The sequence below is a fragment of the Diorhabda sublineata genome, chromosome 8 (genome assembly GCF_026230105.1).
Source record: "Diorhabda sublineata isolate icDioSubl1.1 chromosome 8, icDioSubl1.1, whole genome shotgun sequence".
In the NCBI taxonomy this organism is placed as follows: Eukaryota; Metazoa; Arthropoda; class Insecta; order Coleoptera; family Chrysomelidae; genus Diorhabda; species Diorhabda sublineata.
This window is the reverse complement of record NC_079481.1, coordinates 10,592,235-10,611,333: the sequence shown is the minus strand read 5'-3', so window position 1 is coordinate 10,611,333 and position 19,099 is coordinate 10,592,235. Positions and strand designations below refer to the sequence as shown.

Below are 19,099 nucleotides of genomic sequence, written 5' to 3'. Positions count from 1 at the left end.
TTATTCTTTTATATCTATATCTATGTATACACCCTGTACACTAACTGTTATTTATTTATAACCAGGTCACCTATGGTTTGGTGATATTGCAATTTACTGTCTACGTAGGTAAACTATATCGTAATTATGAACCAATATTATGTGTCATCATTAATTATAAAAAGGTAATTCCAAACTATTAAGACAATAGAAAAATGGTAAAGTTCAATCGCTGTTTAATTTCTACCCCTCGTTATGGCCCAACATTACATGACATATGACAGTTTTTGTGTCACTATGGAAGACCTGCAATCCCTTAATCTTTCGGGCTAGACAAATAGACAGTTTCTATAGATAAAGACGTTTTAAACGTCATTTTGGCAAACCTGCAACTACAAGATAATTGGAACTAAAGAAGAACACTGTTTCTAATGACATATGACAGTTTTTGTGTCACTATGGCAGACCTGCAATCCCTTAATCTTTCGAGTTAGAGAAATAAATAGTTTCTATAGACAAATGACGTTTTATACGTCACTTTGACAGACCTGCAACTACTCGATCATTCGAAATACAGAAGAACACTGTTTCTAATGACGTATGACGGTGTTTGTGTCAATATGACAGACCTGTAATCCCTTAATCTTTCGAGCTAGACAAATAGACAGTTTCTATAGACAAATGACGTTTTATATGCCATTTTGAAGGCCTACATCTACTAGATCATTTGAACTACAGAAAAACACTGTTCCTAATGACATATGACAGTGTTTCTCTCAATATGGCAGACCTGCATCCCTTAATCGTTTGAGCTACACGAATAAACAATTTTTATAGACAAATGACGTTTTATACGTCATTTTGGCAGACCTGCAACTACTAGATCTTTTGAACTACAGAAAAACACTGTTTCTAATGACTGTGGTGCCCTTTAAGTCAATTATTTTATTCTTTTATATCTATATCTATGTATACACCCTGTACACTAACTGTTATTTATTTATAACCAGGTCACCTATGGTTTGGTGATATTGCAATTTACTGTCTACGTAGGTAAACTATATCGTAATTATGAACCAATATTATGTGTCATCATTAATTATAAAAAGGTAATTCCAAACTATTAAGACAATAGAAAAATGGTAAAGTTCAATCGCTGTTTAATTTCTACCCCTCGTTATGGCCCAACATTACATGACATATGACAGTTTTTGTGTCACTATGGAAGACCTGCAATCCCTTAATCTTTCGGGCTAGACAAATAGACAGTTTCTATAGATAAAGACGTTTTAAACGTCATTTTGGCAAACCTGCAACTACAAGATAATTGGAACTAAAGAAGAACACTGTTTCTAATGACATATGACAGTTTTTGTGTCACTATGGCAGACCTGCAATCCCTTAATCTTTCGAGTTAGAGAAATAAATAGTTTCTATAGACAAATGACGTTTTATACGTCACTTTGACAGACCTGCAACTACTCGATCATTCGAAATACAGAAGAACACTGTTTCTAATGACGTATGACGGTGTTTATGTCAATATGACAGACCTGTAATCCCTTAATCTTTCGAGCTAGACAAATAGACAGTTTCTATAGACAAATGACGTTTTATATGCCATTTTGAAGGCCTACATCTACTAGATCATTTGAACTACAGAAAAACACTGTTCCTAATGACATATGACAGTGTTTCTCTCAATATAGCAGACCTGCATCCCTTAATCGTTTGAGCTACACGAATAAACAATTTTTATTGACAAATGACGTTTTATACGTCATTTTGGCAGACCTGCAACTACTAGATCTTTTGAACTACAGAAAAACACTGTTTCTAATGACTGTGGTGCCCTTTAAGTCAATTATTTTATTCTTTTATATCTATATCTATGTATACACCCTGTACACTAACTGTTATTTATTTATAACCAGGTCACCTATGGTTTGGTGATATTGCAATTTACTGTCTACGTAGGTAAACTATATCGTAATTATGAACCAATATTATGTGTCATCATTAATTATAAAAAGGTAATTCCAAACTATTAAGACAATAGAAAAATGGTAAAGTTCAATCGCTGTTTAATTTCTACCCCTCGTTATGGCCCAACATTACATGACATATGACAGTTTTTGTGTCACTATGGAAGACCTGCAATCCCTTAATCTTTCGGGCTAGACAAATAGACAGTTTCTATAGATAAAGACGTTTTAAACGTCATTTTGGCAAACCTGCAACTACAAGATAATTGGAACTAAAGAAGAACACTGTTTCTAATGACATATGACAGTTTTTGTGTCACTATGGCAGACCTGCAATCCCTTAATCTTTCGAGTTAGAGAAATAAATAGTTTCTATAGACAAATGACGTTTTATACGTCACTTTGACAGACCTGCAACTACTCGATCATTCGAAATACAGAAGAACACTGTTTCTAATGACGTATGACGGTGTTTGTGTCAATATGACAGACCTGTAATCCCTTAATCTTTCGAGCTAGACAAATAGACAGTTTCTATAGACAAATGACGTTTTATATGCCATTTTGAAGGCCTACATCTACTAGATCATTTGAACTACAGAAAAACACTGTTCCTAATGACATATGACAGTGTTTCTCTCAATATGGCAGACCTGCATCCCTTAATCGTTTGAGCTACACGAATAAACAATTTTTATAGACAAATGACGTTTTATACGTCATTTTGGCAGACCTGCAACTACTATATCTTTTGAACTACAGAAAAACACTGTTTCTAATGACTGTGGTGCCCTTTAAGTCAATTATTTTATTCTTTTATATCTATATCTATGTATACACCCTGTACACTAACTGTTATTTATTTATAACCAGGTCACCTATGGTTTGGTGATATTGCAATTTACTGTCTACGTAGGTAAACTATATCGTAATTATGAACCAATATTATGTGTCATCATTAATTATAAAAAGGTAATTCCAAACTATTAAGACAATAGAAAAATGGTAAAGTTCAATCGCTGTTTAATTTCTACCCCTCGTTATGGCCCAACATTACATGACATATGACAGTTTTTGTGTCACTATGGAAGACCTGCAATCCCTTAATCTTTCGAGTTAGAGAAATAAATAGTTTCTATAGACAAATGACGTTTTATACGTCACTTTGACAGACCTGCAACTACTCGATCATTCGAAATACAGAAGAAGATTGTTTCTAATGACGTATAACGGTGTTTGTGCCATTATGACACACCTGTAACCTCTCAATCATTCGAACTACAACAAAAGACAGTTTCTGTTGACATATTACTGTTTCTTTGCCATTACGGCGGATGTAAATATCGGAATCAGCTGTTCTCGCTTATTTTTTGTATAAAAACCTCAAACAACAGATCTAAGAGTGCAATGATTTAAGGTGTAATTACATATTGACACTCGCTTAGCTTAGTCCGTCAAATGAGGTTACGTGATATAACATCGACTAGAGCGCCATCTTAAATTCATGCAGCGTCGAGCTTCAAAACGCTGTAAAAAAAACTCTCTATAATAATCTAAACAATGTTTAGTTTTGACGCCGCATTAATTTAAGATGTCAAAATTGAACCACGTGACCTCATTTGACATTCTAAGCTAGTGTCGAGCGTCAACATGAAATGGCTTCGGGCAGTTCCCAAATAACAAATTACCGCCAAGTTATATGTCATGACGTCTGTCATCTCAAGAAAATCTACAAAATTTTTGATTTAAAAATTACCGTATATCAAAATGTCTCTTGTGAATCAAAATAAAGAAAACCGTGTACTACGGAAAGCTCGTTCTTCGAAGGATTTAGTAGATTTTTCTAGAATTGGTGGACTGGATCACCATCTGAAAACCTTACGCGAAGTGGTTATATTCCCACTTCTACACGGCAATATATTTACACATTTCAAAATTAAAGCCCCCAGAGGAGTTCTCTTCTACGGCCCTCCAGGTAAATTTAGTAAATCCGAAACGATTTATAATGAAAAATTGGGTCCAAAAAAATTATTTCATATTGATTTGAAACGATGTTCTCACTGATCTTTTATTAGATTTTAATTAAAATAAATGTTATAGGAACTGGTAAAACTTTGGTAGCAGGAGCTTTAGTTGCCGAACTCAATAAAGAAGGCATCGGAAAAGTCTCGTTTTTCCAAAGAAAAGGAGCCGACGTTCTCGATAAATGGGTAGGAGAATCCGAGAAAAATTTGAGAAACTTATTCGAAAAGGTTAATATTCAATAGATTATACAGTAACGCGAAATGAAAAAATAAGTTATTCCTCGGAATCCTCAAGTTTTCAAGATCGCTGAATCCAAATCCGTCAATTGTTTCTCCTCGTCAAGGGCAGCTGTAGGAAAAAACAGCTTCCATTTTGTTTTTAATTTGCGTCGGTGAAAAATTTCGTAATTTAATTTGAGACATTTTCCAGCTCTACTATTATAAATTGGATCGAAGCAACAAGTTGAAACTTGTCACTAAACCAGCCAAAAACTCAAAAACCGCACTGGGTATTCCGATGCCCACTTGTCCATGTCTCGTCGGGATCAACATCAAATGCATCAGTTGTGGATGATGATTCCAAATCCCTCCTTGGAGTAGTCCTCTTACATCATCACAAATCCATTCATCCCTTTTCAGTAATTGGGTGGTTACCAGCCACCTTCCACCATTGCTGGCTCCTTATCGAGAAGGAATTTATATGGCATTATCACCTGAGCTAATAGACCTAGAGGTATCTAAAATCTGGTTATCTGTACAACACATTGAATCAATTTGTCTTCTTCAAAGAATTTCCACTATCAACGGTTTATCTAGGTGACGAATCTTCGTCCCCAAGCAACCCCAGCTTATAATTGGCACTTTAACCTTCAACTAACCTTAGTTAGATTGACTTTAGCGTTATGGGGATAAACGATCGACTGATTTGGATCCAGCAGCTTTCAAAACATAGAAACAACTCGCGTAGCATTTCCTGGTGAATAAATAACGAAACCAGCTTCATATATTTCCGGTTTTTTTAAGGCGACCAAGAGCAGACCGTCCGTTATATTCTTTGACGAATTGGACGGATTAGCTCCAACAAGAACCGATAAAAATGATCATATCCATGCTAGCGTTGTGGCCACTCTATTATCCTTAATGGACGGTTTGGATTCCAAGCCTGGTGTTATAGTTATTGGAGCTACCAATCGCATCGAAGCCATCGACCCGGCTTTACGTCGGAAAGGGAGATTCGATAAAGAACTTTATTTTCCACTACCCGGAGTCGAAGCCAGAAAAGAAATAATCCAAGTAAGCTATTAATTGGAATTAAAACAGTCGGGGTAAACCGAATGTCAATACTCGATAGATTAGCTGCTATTATTAATCTCAATTACGAAGTTTGTACCAAAATTAGCGAAAAAAAATTAACAATCTCGTTATTGGCGTCGCTCCGATTCACAACCACCGAAGAAATTCAAACAAACGCAGTCGACTGGACAGTTTATGGCGACTGTGTTTTGTGGTCGAAGGAGATCATTCTAATAGACTTCATCCAACCTAGTACGATCATAAACGACTTCAGAACCCTTGTAAAGAACTACTGACGAATGGAGTAGTACTACAAAGAGCTTGTGAAGACATTTGGGTGGACTGTTACAGCCCGGATTTAGTCCCCAGTGATTATCGCCTCTTTTTCAAGCCTTATTTTTGGTACAAACTTGAGATATTTTTTTTACTCAAAACGAAACTTGATATAAATGCGTTATGCGGTTATGACTCAAATTTTGGGTTGCCCCGACTGTCGAGAAAATATCCAAACTGCCATTAACGTAACTGATTTCCAAGGTCCACGTAAACAACTGGAAACAGAAACCTACACAGAAATTTATAACGAAATTAGCGGATTTAATACCTGGATTCTGCGGATCTGATATACAAGCTTTATGCTCAGAAGCTGTACTGTGTTGTTTAAAAAGGGTTTATCCCACCATCGATAAAAAAGGATTCAATATCAAAATAGAAATGGATGCCTTGAAGGTACAGTATAGTTTATTTATTGATTTCGACCTTTAGAAACTTTTCACTCGATCTGGGGATTTCATTGTGTGAGGCTTTTGTCGCCGTCGTCCATTAATTGAATAGTTTTTATCCTCTTAGGCTGATATTTGGCCAATTCGTGCGGTTGACATCTACGTAAATTGTTTACTACTAACTGTCAATTTTCGAGGTTAACATCTTCAAAAATTGCTTGCTGCTATTGATTCGAACTGTCAAGTTTCGCGGTTGACATCTTGAGAAGTTTCTTCCTGTTGTCAATTGATTCTGACTGTCGACAACTAATTGGAGCTTCAATTTTTGGGGCTGTTGCAATAGCGGACCTTGTGCCTCCAGGCTAGTATGAACTTCCTTCCTGGTAGTTGCTTCTTGTTTGTCTTCGTAGGTGCTAAATCTTGATGTTTACTCTCTGAATTATCTTTTTATCAATTGTCTGGTTTATTTATTGATTTCGACTTATAAAAGCTTTTCACTTGATTATTGTGTGAACCTTTGGTTGTCGTCATCCATTAATTGAATAGTTTTTAACCTCTTAGATTCTATAAAGCTTGCGTTTACTATATAGTGACGTCAGCGTTAGACCAATTTGATCGACTGAACATTTTTCAGGTTGACGAATGCGATTTTCTACAAGCAAGACTGAATTTGATACCGTCATCAATGAAACAAGGTTTAAACATCCGAAATTTGAGTTCAATCATCGAACCTTTATTGAAAAGACAACATAATAGAATTATTAAATATATCAAAATATTGTGGCCCCATTTTCTACAAGAAGGATATAAGTAAGAACGATAAGATAGTTACAGAGCTGGAATTTTTCACAGTTTTTCTAGATAGTTCGCGTCACATTCTATACACACTTTTACCAACTTTCCGGAAGCTCTTGAATGCTTTTTTCATAAAAATCTCTCAAGTTGTCACTTCGAATCAAACTCCCCTAAGTGTCTCTTTCAATAGACCAAATAAAAAATAGTCGCATGGTGACAAATCGGGACTATAAGAAGAGTGTTTCCCAACCCAATTCGTTCAACGTCGACTTGCTCTATAGAAAAGTTTCACTGCAAACTTCTGGTCAAAATTCAAAAGTCTTGGCACCCATCTAGCTTAAATTTTACGGTTCATGAATTATTTGATCAGTACTACCAACTTTAAAATAACGTTTGTCACCAGTTCTCGGCCTTACACTTGAGTTTTAGAAAGGCACTCATTTTTTCGATACATTTCCGTGGATTTTACATTATCTTTGACCAAAAAACGAATAATTTTATGTCGTGCATCAGACACTGGTACATTCTTAACGTTCATGGCTGTTAGTACACCAAAAATCAAAGATACGCGGTCCCGGCTGCTCTATAATCCTGGTTTTCGCGCGTTTATTCATAAATTCCAGTTTATTTTCGAACCTCCCTCGTAAAAGATATTATTTTAGATTTACGATTGGCGAAAAACGGTATGCGGGTAGAATTTTACTGATTGGTAAGAATATGCAAGGCTTGAACACTCATCTGGTTCCTTCTTTGCTGAAGAACTTGGAACATCTACCATCATTTGTTTACGATACCAGAGTATTCAGCGTAAGTAGAAAAGTTATTTTTTATATATAAAAAAAACAAAAGTCGAATATAATTCTGTCCGGAAAGCGTTCAGTATAGAAACTTCTAACGAGTTTTCAGAAGCCAAATCATACATCAAATGCATGCAAAATTATTGATGACAGGTTTTGAAAAGATTGGAAATTGAAGATTGATTGAAAATCGCGTAGTACCTTATTTGACAGTAGTCTTTTAGATGAAAAATAATTATTAATATCTTTCCAGCTCTTCCTTTTGTCATTAATTTGATCTTCTGATATTATGTGGTACAAATGTTTATTTATTTATTAATTACTTCACCAGGAAATGTTCGAAAATGTGTTTTAAGTAATGTCCTGTACGTTTTTTCAATAAATAATCAAAATTTATGATAATTTTCTTCAGAATGTCTCTTTATGGTGAACGATCTAAAAATCTAAATATCTCCTGAACCATAAATTTTATCGAGTTAAACAAAGAGTGACTTTTTATTAAAAAATCGATTGCAAAACTAATTTTTGCTATCTTTCGATTGTACAGATTGTCCCTGTAAAAGTTACAGGCCTACTAATTTTATTTGAATAATTAATACAGTTATTTATTTACAGGAATTGAAAACTAATTTTATAAACGTTCAAGTACATTATCCAGCGATTATTCTCCTTTCAAGAGTTGACGAATGGTGGGATTTCATTGACGAATGCCAACAACACACTATAGTTTCTACTTTAGAGGAAATCCACGCGGGTTTGCCAATTTTAACCATGGCAACCTGCAGGGTCGACGTACCCAAACCGCTACATAATTTTTTTTATAATAACAGCACTGTGCTTGTGAAAATCGAAAATCCCAATCAGAAAGAACGCGAAGATTTCTTGGCGCCGTTATTTTTCGATGAGGAAAATTCAAGTCTCTATTCTGTTTGGGAAAATTCAAGAAATTCCGAAACGAAAATTATCAAGTGTATAAATTTATTTCAAGCACTTAATAATATAATTACTTCGTGAATTTTCAGGTGAAAAAGATGTCGAAGTTCAAGAAAACGGTAGGAAAAGAAAAAAGAAAACAAAAATCGACGAGGAATGCGAAAAATTAGGTATGGAAATCATCAATTCGATCATTTTGCATGTCCCTTTAATAACTTTATTATTTGTTGTCTATTTTTGTTTAAAGACAAAGTATTAAGCTACGTTCACACGTTTACCGCAAACGTCCGCGAACCGCTCAGATTCATTAACGCGGTTGCGCGTGAAATCGAAGAATTCCCCCGCCAATCCGGTTGAAAAAGCGCTCTTCAAATGTTTGCCATCTAAATCTTACTTTAGAGAAAGAGGTGATAATCACCGGGGGCTAAGTCCAAGATGAACGATTGATGAAGCATCCAACAATTTTTTCGAAACTTCTTGGGATCGAGCGTGAAAAGCCACACTCTTCATTAGTTTATTGTCACCTCAGGTTACATGAAACCGATGCGGACTACCTTCTTCCGACCCCATTTGTTTGAATTTCTTTGCTTGCTTTTTACCAGAATGAGGCCAATGAGTCCAACGACTTATTCTTGTCATTTACCCCCAAGAAACTTGCGAGCACAGTTAAGACGCTTAATTTTGGTACAACCCTCGTAATTTTTGAGTGAATGATCAGTACCATGAGAGAACTTAGTGAATATACGATTGTCAATAGAGCTTCAACATCCGTAGATCTTCGATGCTTTGGGTATATAAGGTTCCGTGGTACTTGTTTGCTTAGAGCTCACGGGAAGGGAAAGGGTGATTTATCATGGTCCCTTAACTTTTAAAGCCCTTGTAATTCCACCAGGTTTCCCACAGGTATTGTTCTAGACACATGACAGTTACCATTTCATACCTTTGCACCTTATGTAGACGTGTCCTAGGGAAGCGATGGCCGGATCCATTCATCAACGTCAATTTTTTCCTCTAATGTTTAAATTCTGTGGTACCTGTTTGATCAAAGCCCTCGGGAAGGGAAAGGAGGATTTATCATGGTCCCTTATCTTCTGAAGCCATTGGAGTTCCACCAGGTTTCCCACAGGTATTGTTCTGGACACTTGATTAGAGCTCAGGTACCATTTCATACCTTTGCACCTTATGCAGACGCGTCTGAGGGAAGCGATGGTTGGATCCATTCACCAACGTCAATTTTTTCCTCTAATGTTTAGATTCCGTGGTACCTGTTCGGTCACAGCCCTCGGGAAAGGAAAGGGGGATTTATCTTGGTGCTTTTTCTTCTGAAGCCCTTGGAGTTCCACCAGGTTTCCCACAGACACTTAATTAGAGGTCAGGAACCATTCATCCCTCGGCACGAGTGTTTTCGCCGACCTTGGCACCTTATATACACGTAGTGGCGCCCCAGGGAAGCGGTGGCTGGGTCAAAGTTTATCGTCTTATAAATTAACGTTAAAAATAATACTCGCGTTGATTACTGGACGCACTGTATATGTTTTTTTCACTTTTGTATATAATTTTAAACTATGTAGGTTTGGGATATTTATCAGATTCGTATAGAACTCCCGATAGTACACCAAGAAGTAAAAGAAAGAAGAGAGATCGTTCAAATCATTCCACTAGCAAAAATTTTAACAAAACGAATAAATCTTATATCACCATAACCTCAAACAGCGATACCAGTCTACAAGACTTGCATAAAAGATTAAAAAGTAGGTATTTTCGAAACAACTTCATTTACTAATAATAATAAGCTGGTCGCTTGACATGAAATAAGGAAACGTGCAGTTCAATCAAATCTAGGGACTTATGACTTCAAAATGTTGGTCATATTCATAGACATAGTAAAACTAGATCGTTATTTCGATCAATTTTATTCGAACGACCACTCAGTCTAGTTGTTTTGAAAAATGTCTCAAACTGTTATAAAAGTTTCGACTTAAAGAGAAGAAGAGAATTAATAGGAAAACCTCTAACTTTCCACAGAGATAACTACATATAGTTTTACTATATCTATTGTTAAATTCATTATATATTACTCAGGCACAACTGCTTTGTCCATGGTTAAATCTAACCTTCTTATTGACTCGTTTTTGGTTTATTCCATGTAAAACAGCCTTACGAGTTCGGTTTGACGTTTGAGTGAGTTAGTTTCCGCCATTAAGTAATCTGATCTACATCAAAATGGCAACCGTAGGGTAAACAATCGATTTTCTGACATGTCCCCATGTTAGTTTTATTTGGTTTTTACGGGTAGTGAGATGTATCCAAAGATACTTTTTAGATTTGTTTCTGGGAAACTAAAACAACTGCGACTGAGTATGCTGCAAGTGAGCTTTCCACTGTTGCGTTCAAGTTTATCAAATATTAGTTCGTACTTCTTTAGGTGACGTTAAGTTCCTTTTTATTATACGGAAAGAGCTTCAGTCAGAATCCTGTACGCATTCGACAAGTTTGCAATTTATTCACTTTTTAAATTGTTTTCACCTTTTACCTACACTAAGTAAAACACTGTATAATCGAAAAAAAAACTGACAAAGCCACTTGAAATAAAGATCTAAAATCCCACAAATAACTCGACAAAACTGACGGTGAATGCACTTGTTTACCCCACAGCAGTCATTTCTTTAAATGGGCATCAGGTGATTTTGACAATTCGTTAGATCGTTCAAAGTTTCTAATGTCAAATGTCACAAGTTGACAGATATATTTATTTGAATCATAGAGGAATTACAGATCGAGTTGGCATATTTTAAGCGTGTACCCAATTAGGACAGTCCGGCATTCGGAAAGAGAGATATTACGATTCATATGTCACCTTACGATTGAATCAGAGTCACGCAAGTCAATATCGCCGATGCTGCAGGTTTTCTTGTAAATCCACCACAACTTCAGTCGTGCAGGGATTTTTCCTATATCAGGGCCAAACCTGGTGTATTCCCCCCTCCCAACATGAATAATGTCCCCATTCAAATCACAAAAAACCCAGCGAACCTCTCTCTCTTTTTTCGGTTACACGATCGTCAATGTTGCAGGTTTTCTTGTAAATCCACCACAACTCCAGTCGTGCAGAGGAATCTTTCCTATGTCAGGGCCAAACCTGATATAAAAATGGACTTCCAATGTTAAATAAACTTCCAAAAGGTTATTTGAAACAATTTTTAACTACCTAGACCAATTTTTCTTACAATATCATAATCATATCATTGAAAAATCACTTGGGCGTCAAACCATCCTCACATATCTTGAGAATAAACTCATTTTACCAAAGAAAAAAGACAAATTAATTCCAGGACAAAACAACAACCCAATCAGTATATCGTCTTCGAGAGAATCTTTGAAAAATAAACAATATTTTACAAGAGTTTTATCGGATCTATTGAATCAAAGAAGTTTGGGAGTACGCGTAAATTCAAGTGAAACAAACATGGATATGTATTTTTACGATACTGTAGAAGATATGAAACAAACGATTAATTATAAATCGTCGAATTATACGATAAGTAGCGGAGAAACGGACAGTAAGTATAATTGAATACAAAATTTTTCCGTTCGTATTCGATAAATTCGAATAAAACAAAAACTGTATACATAATCCATAAAAAAAGTACAAGAATTGTCTCCGAAGCTTCCTGGCTCAACTTAATCTTCTTTTAGCTCTAAACATACCATACTTTCTTTCTGCACATCCGTGAGTTATTCGAAAAGTGGTTTCCAAAATCATTTCTATTTTCAACGTAGTCTCCCCGAGTGTATACACTTTTTTTATCGATTTTCTTCTCAAATTAGGCTTTTACGTACATTTTTTCAAAAAACCTTCGTAAAATTATCAGTAGATTCTAAAGACAACTTTGCTAAAACGGCCACAATGCTCTGAATTTTGTACTAAACAAGATGGAAACTGCTGCGCTTTTTAAACATCGTTGGGAAAATTCTATGGAGCTAAAAGGTGATAACGTTTAATAATAAATATATTTTTTTACAAATTTCTGTTTTTTGGGCCAGGTACTTGCAAGAAATGTTTTATTTTTTAATTAAATAACTATCAAACCCTCTTCAAGGATTCGTATGGTTTACATGATGTATCGGGAAGTGATAAGGGCGATAAAATTAAACAAAAACAAAATTCTGTAAATTTATTTTAGAAAATTACATGGAGAAAATTTATAATTTATGGAAACACGCAGCTCGCGTGACAGCCAATAACATGGCCGTAGCTCAACTGGAACTGATGTACGATGTCATTTCAACGTGTATCGGAATCCATCAACATTCCATAGACTCCCTTATCGAGGTAAACATTTAGTATTTCATCATATATTACATAATCTGAATTATTTTTTAAGACTTTTATTCGATATTGTGAACACTCTGTATATAAAAACAGTTTCTGCGTCTACATACGAATTCTGAAAAAGAGAAAACAAAATAGCCCAGAGAAATAAGAAGAAAAGGAAGGAGTAAATTATACAACTGTACATTCTGTATACTTTTAAACGACTTTTACATGGCTTAAATTATTTATGAAATCTTTTATTCGATATGGTGAACACTCTGTAAATAAAAACTGTTTCTGCGTCTGCATACGAATTCTGAAGGGAGAAAACAAAATAATCCTAAGAAATAAGAACAAAAGGAAGGAGTTAATTATATAACTGTACATTCTGTATACTTTTAAACGACTTTTACATGGCTTAAATTATTTATGAAAACTTTTATTCGATATGGTGAACACTCTGTAAATAAAAACTGTTTCTGCGTCTACATACGAAATCTGAAAAAGAGAAAACAAAATAGCCCAGAGAAATAAGAAGAAAAGGAAGGAGTAAATTATATAACTATACATCCTGTATACTTTTAAACGACTTTTACATGGCTTAAATTATTTATGAAAACTTTTATTCGATATGGTGAACACTCTGTATATAAATAACTGTTTCTGCGTCTGCATACGAATTCTGAAGGGAGAAAACAAAATAATCCAAAGAAATAAGAACAAAAGGAAGGAGTTAATTATATAACTGTACATTCTGTATACTTTTAAACGACTTTTACATGGCTTAAATTATTTATGAAATCTTTTATTCGATATGGTGAACACTCTGCATATAAAAACTGTTTCTGCGTCTGCAGACTAATTCTGAAGGGAGAAAACAAAATAATCCAAAGAAATAAGAACAAAAGGAAGGAGTTAATTATATAACTGTACATTCTGTATACTTTTAAACGACTTTTACATGGCTTAAATTATTTATGAAATCTTTTATTCGATATGGTGAACACTCTGTAAATAAAAACTGTTTCTGCGTCTGCATACGAATTCTGAAGGGAGAAAACAAAATAATCCTAAGAAATAAGAACAAAAGGAAGGAGTTAATTATATAACTGTACATTCTGTATACTTTTAAACGACTTTTACATGGCTTAAATTATTTATGAAAACTTTTATTCGATATGGTGAACACTCTGTAAATAAAAACTGTTTCTGCGTCTACATACGAATTCTGAAAAAGAGAAAACGAAATAGCCCAGAGAAATAAGAAGAAAAGGAAGGAGTAAATTATATAACTATACATCCTGTATACTTTTAAACGACTTTTACATGGCTTAAATTATTTATGAAAACTTTTATTCGATATGGTGAACACTCTGTAAATAAAAATTGTTTCTGCGTCTGCATACGAATTCTGAAGGGAGAAAACAAAATAATCCAAAGAAATAAGAACAAAAGGAAGGAGTTAATTATATAACTGTACATTCTGTATACTTTTAAACGACTTTTACATGGCTTAAATTATTTATGAAAACTTTTATTCGATATGGTGAACACTCTGTAAATAAAAACTGTTTCTGCGTCTACATACGAATTCTGAAAAAGAGAAAACAAAATAGCCCAGAGAAATAAGAAGAAAAGGAAGGAGTAAATTATATAACTATACATCCTGTATACTTTTAAACGACTTTTACATGGCTTAAATTATTTATGAAAACTTTTATTCGATATGGTGAACACTCTGTAAATAAAAACTGTTTCTGCGTCTGCATACGAATTCTGAAGGGAGAAAACAAAATAATCCAAAGAAATAAGAACAAAAGGAAGGAGTTAATTATATAACTGTACATTCTGTATACTTTTAAACGACTTTTACATGGCTTAAATTATTTATGAAAACTTTTATTCGATATGGTGAACACTCTGTAAATAAAAACTGTTTCTGCGTCTGCATACGAATTCTGAAGGGAGAAAACAAAATAATCCAAAGAAATAAGAACAAAAGGAAGGAGTTAATTATATAACTGTACATTCTGTATACTTTTAAACGACTTTTACATGGCTTAAATTATTTATGAAATCTTTTATTCGATATGGTGAACACTCTGTAAATAAAAACTGTTTCTGCGTCTGCATACGAATTCTGAAGGGAGAAAACAAAATAATCCTAAGAAATAAGAACAAAAGGAAGGAGTTAATTATATAACTGTACATTCTGTATACTTTTAAACGACTTTTACATGGCTTAAATTATTTATGAAAACTTTTATTCGATATGGTGAACACTCTGTAAATAAAAACTGTTTCTGCGTCTGCATACGAATTCTGAAGGGAGAAAACAAAATAATCCAAAGAAATAAGAACAAAAGGAAGGAGTTAATTATATAACTGTACATTCTGTATACTTTTAAACGACTTTTACATGGCTTAAATTATTTATGAAAACTTTTATTCGATATGGTGAACACTCTGTAAATAAAAACTGTTTCTGCGTCTGCATACGAATTCTGAAGGGAGAAAACAAAATAATCCAAAGAAATAAGAACAAAAGGAAGGAGTTAATTATATAACTGTACATTCTGTATACTTTTAAACGACTTTTACATGGCTTAAATTATTTATGAAAACTTTTATTCGATATGGTGAACACTCTGTAAATAAAAACTGTTTCTGCGTCTACATACGAATTCTGAAAAAGAGAAAACGAAATAGCCCAGAGAAATAAGAAGAAAAGGAAGGAGTAAATTATATAACTATACATCCTGTATACTTTTAAACGACTTTTACATGGCTTAAATTATTTATGAAATCTTTTATTCGATATGGTGAACACTCTGCATATAAAAACTGTTTCTGCGTCTGCAGACTAATTCTAAAGGGAGAAAACAAAATAACCCAAAGAAATAAGAAAGGAAGGAGTAAATTATATAACTGTACATTCTGTATACTTTTAAACGACTTTTACATGGCTTAAATTATTTATGAAAACTTTTATTCGATATGGTGAACACTCTGTATATAAATAACTGTTTCCGCGTCTGCATACGAATTCTGAAGGGAGAAAACAAAATAATCCAAAGAAATAAGAAGAAAAGAAAGGAATTAATGATTCTAGATATAGATTAGTAGTGGAAATCAGAAAAGAAGCCAAAAGGTTGGATCTGTAGACCAAATAATTTCATGATATCTCACCTTAATAGATCATAAAATTTTGATCTACACAATCCTAAAGGAAGGAAAAAATATCTCAAAGAAATAAGAATAAAAAAGTATTGAAATGTTTCCTTAAAAAAACAGGACAATTTTTGTGCAAAAGTAAATTTATTAAATGAATAATTATATATGCTTTAATATGTTTCAGAATTTGGGAAACGTATTGAGGCAGATAGAAAACTCGTACCGCGTTTCGACAGAAGCTGTTTAAACCTAATCGATTCATCTGCCAACGATACTGTTTTGTTCCAATAAAAAATATGTTTTGACACAAGAGAAATTTTATTTATTATAAGCAATACGAATTTATTCATGGTATTATAAGTAAAACTTGTAATTTCCCAAGTTTTCAATTTATTTATTAAAAAATTCTCAACATAGTTTTCTGCAGCCTCTTAACAATAAGTTCTATGGATATTTATAAAGAGAAATCTTTTTGCATATCTTTTTCCATAAATCTTATGACTACAACCAATTTTCTCTTTTTCTTTTTTTAAAAGGAATATGGGGCACTTTTTTCTTACTAAAAATAAAATAAACAGTATATTTATATTTTAATTTATTTTTAGTGTTATCTTCAGGTTACAGAATGTTGTCTGGTTTTATCACACAAATATTAATTGATATTTAATTATTTTAACACAATGAACACGCTTATATTAGCTTCCTCTGTATGTGGGTTTGTCTACAACCTTTTTTTGGATTAAGAGCAAGTGACATATTTAATAAAAAGTTGAAACCTCCGATCACCATGTTGTAAATTAAGTACTTCGACGACCTTACCAACTACATCGTTATGGCCCTATATAAGTTTCGATGAGATGTAGGTATATAAGCAGCGAAAGCACTATACGAGGGTGGATCAATTAAATGAATATAGTTTGAAAAACCAGAAAACACGCTTTCAAAGCATATCAAGCTAAAAAGTTGAGAATAATGGGGCGCTTTGTTCCATATTTCTCGTACATCGAACGTCCGATAATTTTTTTACAATAATTCCATTTTTGAGCTTAATTTAAACATTATTTTCTACTTTTTAGTTAGATGTGCTTTAAAGGCGTGTTTTTTAATTTTTTTAAACTATATTTATTGATCCAAAATTGCATTTAGACACATTAAATTGTTGGCGAAGTCTAGACAAATTGAACATTTCAGCTTTACTAGTTTTTTTTTAGTTTTTATTACTGGACTCAAAGAACAAACTCAAAAAAAACGGAAACTGGTTTACCAGAGCTTGCAAGTTCAAATTATGAACAAATGTACCATATACTATTGAAATATTTGTGTTTCAATAATAATTAAAATCATATTCTAGTAGTTGAGAATCCGAGAATTTTAATTTGATGATTTAAACTCTAATGAGTCGAACAGTCGAGGCACAAATGGAATCACCAGCGTTTTATTTAAATGTCCAGTTAGGAAAAATTTGTTCTCATGTTCCAATTCTTTAATTTTCTTAACACATTTCGTAGTTTGAAATATTTTTCTACATGGGCGTAGCTCTAATAGAAATAGTGACAAGAAAATTATAAATATATCGAAGTAGTTGAAGGAAATGGGTTAATAGTATTTTTCAACGGAATGTACCACTTTTCCACGCGATTTAACTTTAATAATTTAATAATAATTCATCTCCTTAACCAGAATCTATTTTTTTGTATCATTTATCTGTTTTACTGCAAATTAAGTAGGTCGTCGAGGTATTATTTTGTGCAAGACGTGTGGAATATGTACTGAATATTTTTATACTTAAAGCAGGTGTCGGGTCAGAAATCACTTAAGTTTCACGTGAAGTAAAAAATATAGAAATATATATTGAATTTTTGATTGTTTAATGACTATATTTGTGAAAATTAATTTTCAAAAAGTAAATAAAAGTCTTATATTGAATTTATTTTGAAAACTCAAGAAGAAATACGAGATTAAGATAAAGGAAATAATTTTTACCAATTTTTCCGTACCTATATGTATTTTCAATTTCAAAATACATTTAATACTTGAATATGACAAATAATTTAGAAAATAACGTGAAAAGCAAATCATCCGTGGTTTTACTTAATTTCCGTACGTTTTTTTTTTATATAATTTTCCCTTCAACTTTTCCCATTTTTTTCCACGTCAAAATAACCTCGTATAAATCACACTTAAGAGCGGCCATTTTTGTTCAGATTTTCTATTAGGATAATAGAAAAGCGAGGAGGTAAACAAGAATAATTTCGTATCTAGGCAACCAATAGACACCATTTTTGTATCAGGTTAACACAAAACGAAGAGTTATTAAAAATAGCTGTCAAAATTTTGTTATTGTGAACGTCGGAAGAATGTTTAGTTTTTCAAATCATATTAAATACTTTAAAATAATAGCGTAAGAATATGAAAAAATTTAACAATATAACTGTCTCAAAACAGTAATACTTTGTGTATATAACTCTAAGCTATGGATCGACTCGCAGCAACAACTACACCCTTAAGTGCTTGTAAACATTACTACACGGCGTTAATGCATTACCTTAACAAGCAAATACTTGAAAAAATTGTAAGTACCTAATAATATTTAGAACCCAATACATAATCTAAGCGATTTTCCTGACAACGCAAATTTTACATAAACCATAGGTACAGAGGAGTGCTTTTCAAAAACTAAGAAGGAAATTAATATTGAATACTATATGAAACTTCATTGAATAGTTGAACATGCATATTGAGTGTATTTAGTAAATCCCATCTAATGAGTTTACAACTGTCATCCATTTCCATCGAAATGTTTTGACTACTGGAATTTCAAATAAAAGTTCACTGATTTGAGGAATTTTCCCATATTGGAATTCAGGATAATGAAGAAGCTGACCATCAGGCAGATGAAGCAGTAGAAAGTGAGATTGAAGTAAACGCGACATCAGTCAATGATCTGAAGGTTTTTGGTGAAAAATGAGTGATATGTGTGTGAAATAATCAGTGACTTGATTCAAAATCGAAACTAAGTGAAGTGAAAGCCTTTAATAGAATAATAAAAGTTGTTGTACAACCAAGTGCTGCTCATAAAACT

The 19,099-nt window shown here is 33.4% G+C and overlaps 1 protein-coding gene across 1 annotated transcript; it reads left to right on the top strand.

The window, feature by feature from the left end:
• The first annotated feature begins 3,731 nt into the window (after positions 1-3,731).
• Positions 3,732-16,264, top strand: LOC130447893 (ATPase family AAA domain-containing protein 2-like). The gene is made up of 13 exons (XM_056784939.1): positions 3,732-3,939; positions 4,065-4,216; positions 5,012-5,281; positions 5,819-6,010; positions 6,638-6,813; positions 7,461-7,596; positions 8,211-8,565; positions 8,618-8,698; positions 10,100-10,279; positions 11,861-12,088; positions 12,629-12,633; positions 12,727-12,861; positions 16,202-16,264. The coding sequence occupies exons 1-13, from the start codon at positions 3,732-3,734 to the stop codon at positions 16,262-16,264; spliced, it is 2,181 nt and encodes a 726-aa protein (XP_056640917.1).
• The last annotated feature ends 2,835 nt before the right edge of the window (positions 16,265-19,099 follow it).

Coding starts and splice junctions, on each gene's coding strand:
- LOC130447893 (XM_056784939.1), top strand. CDS start 3,732: ATGTCTCTTGTGAATCAAAATAAAGAAAACCGTGTACTACGGAAAGCT. Junction 5,282..5,818: donor CCAGAAAAGAAATAATCCAA/GTAAGCTATTAA, acceptor CTGATTTCCAAG/GTCCACGTAAACAACTGGAA. Junction 10,280..11,860: donor CTTGCATAAAAGATTAAAAA/GTAGGTATTTTC, acceptor AATTAATTCCAG/GACAAAACAACAACCCAATC.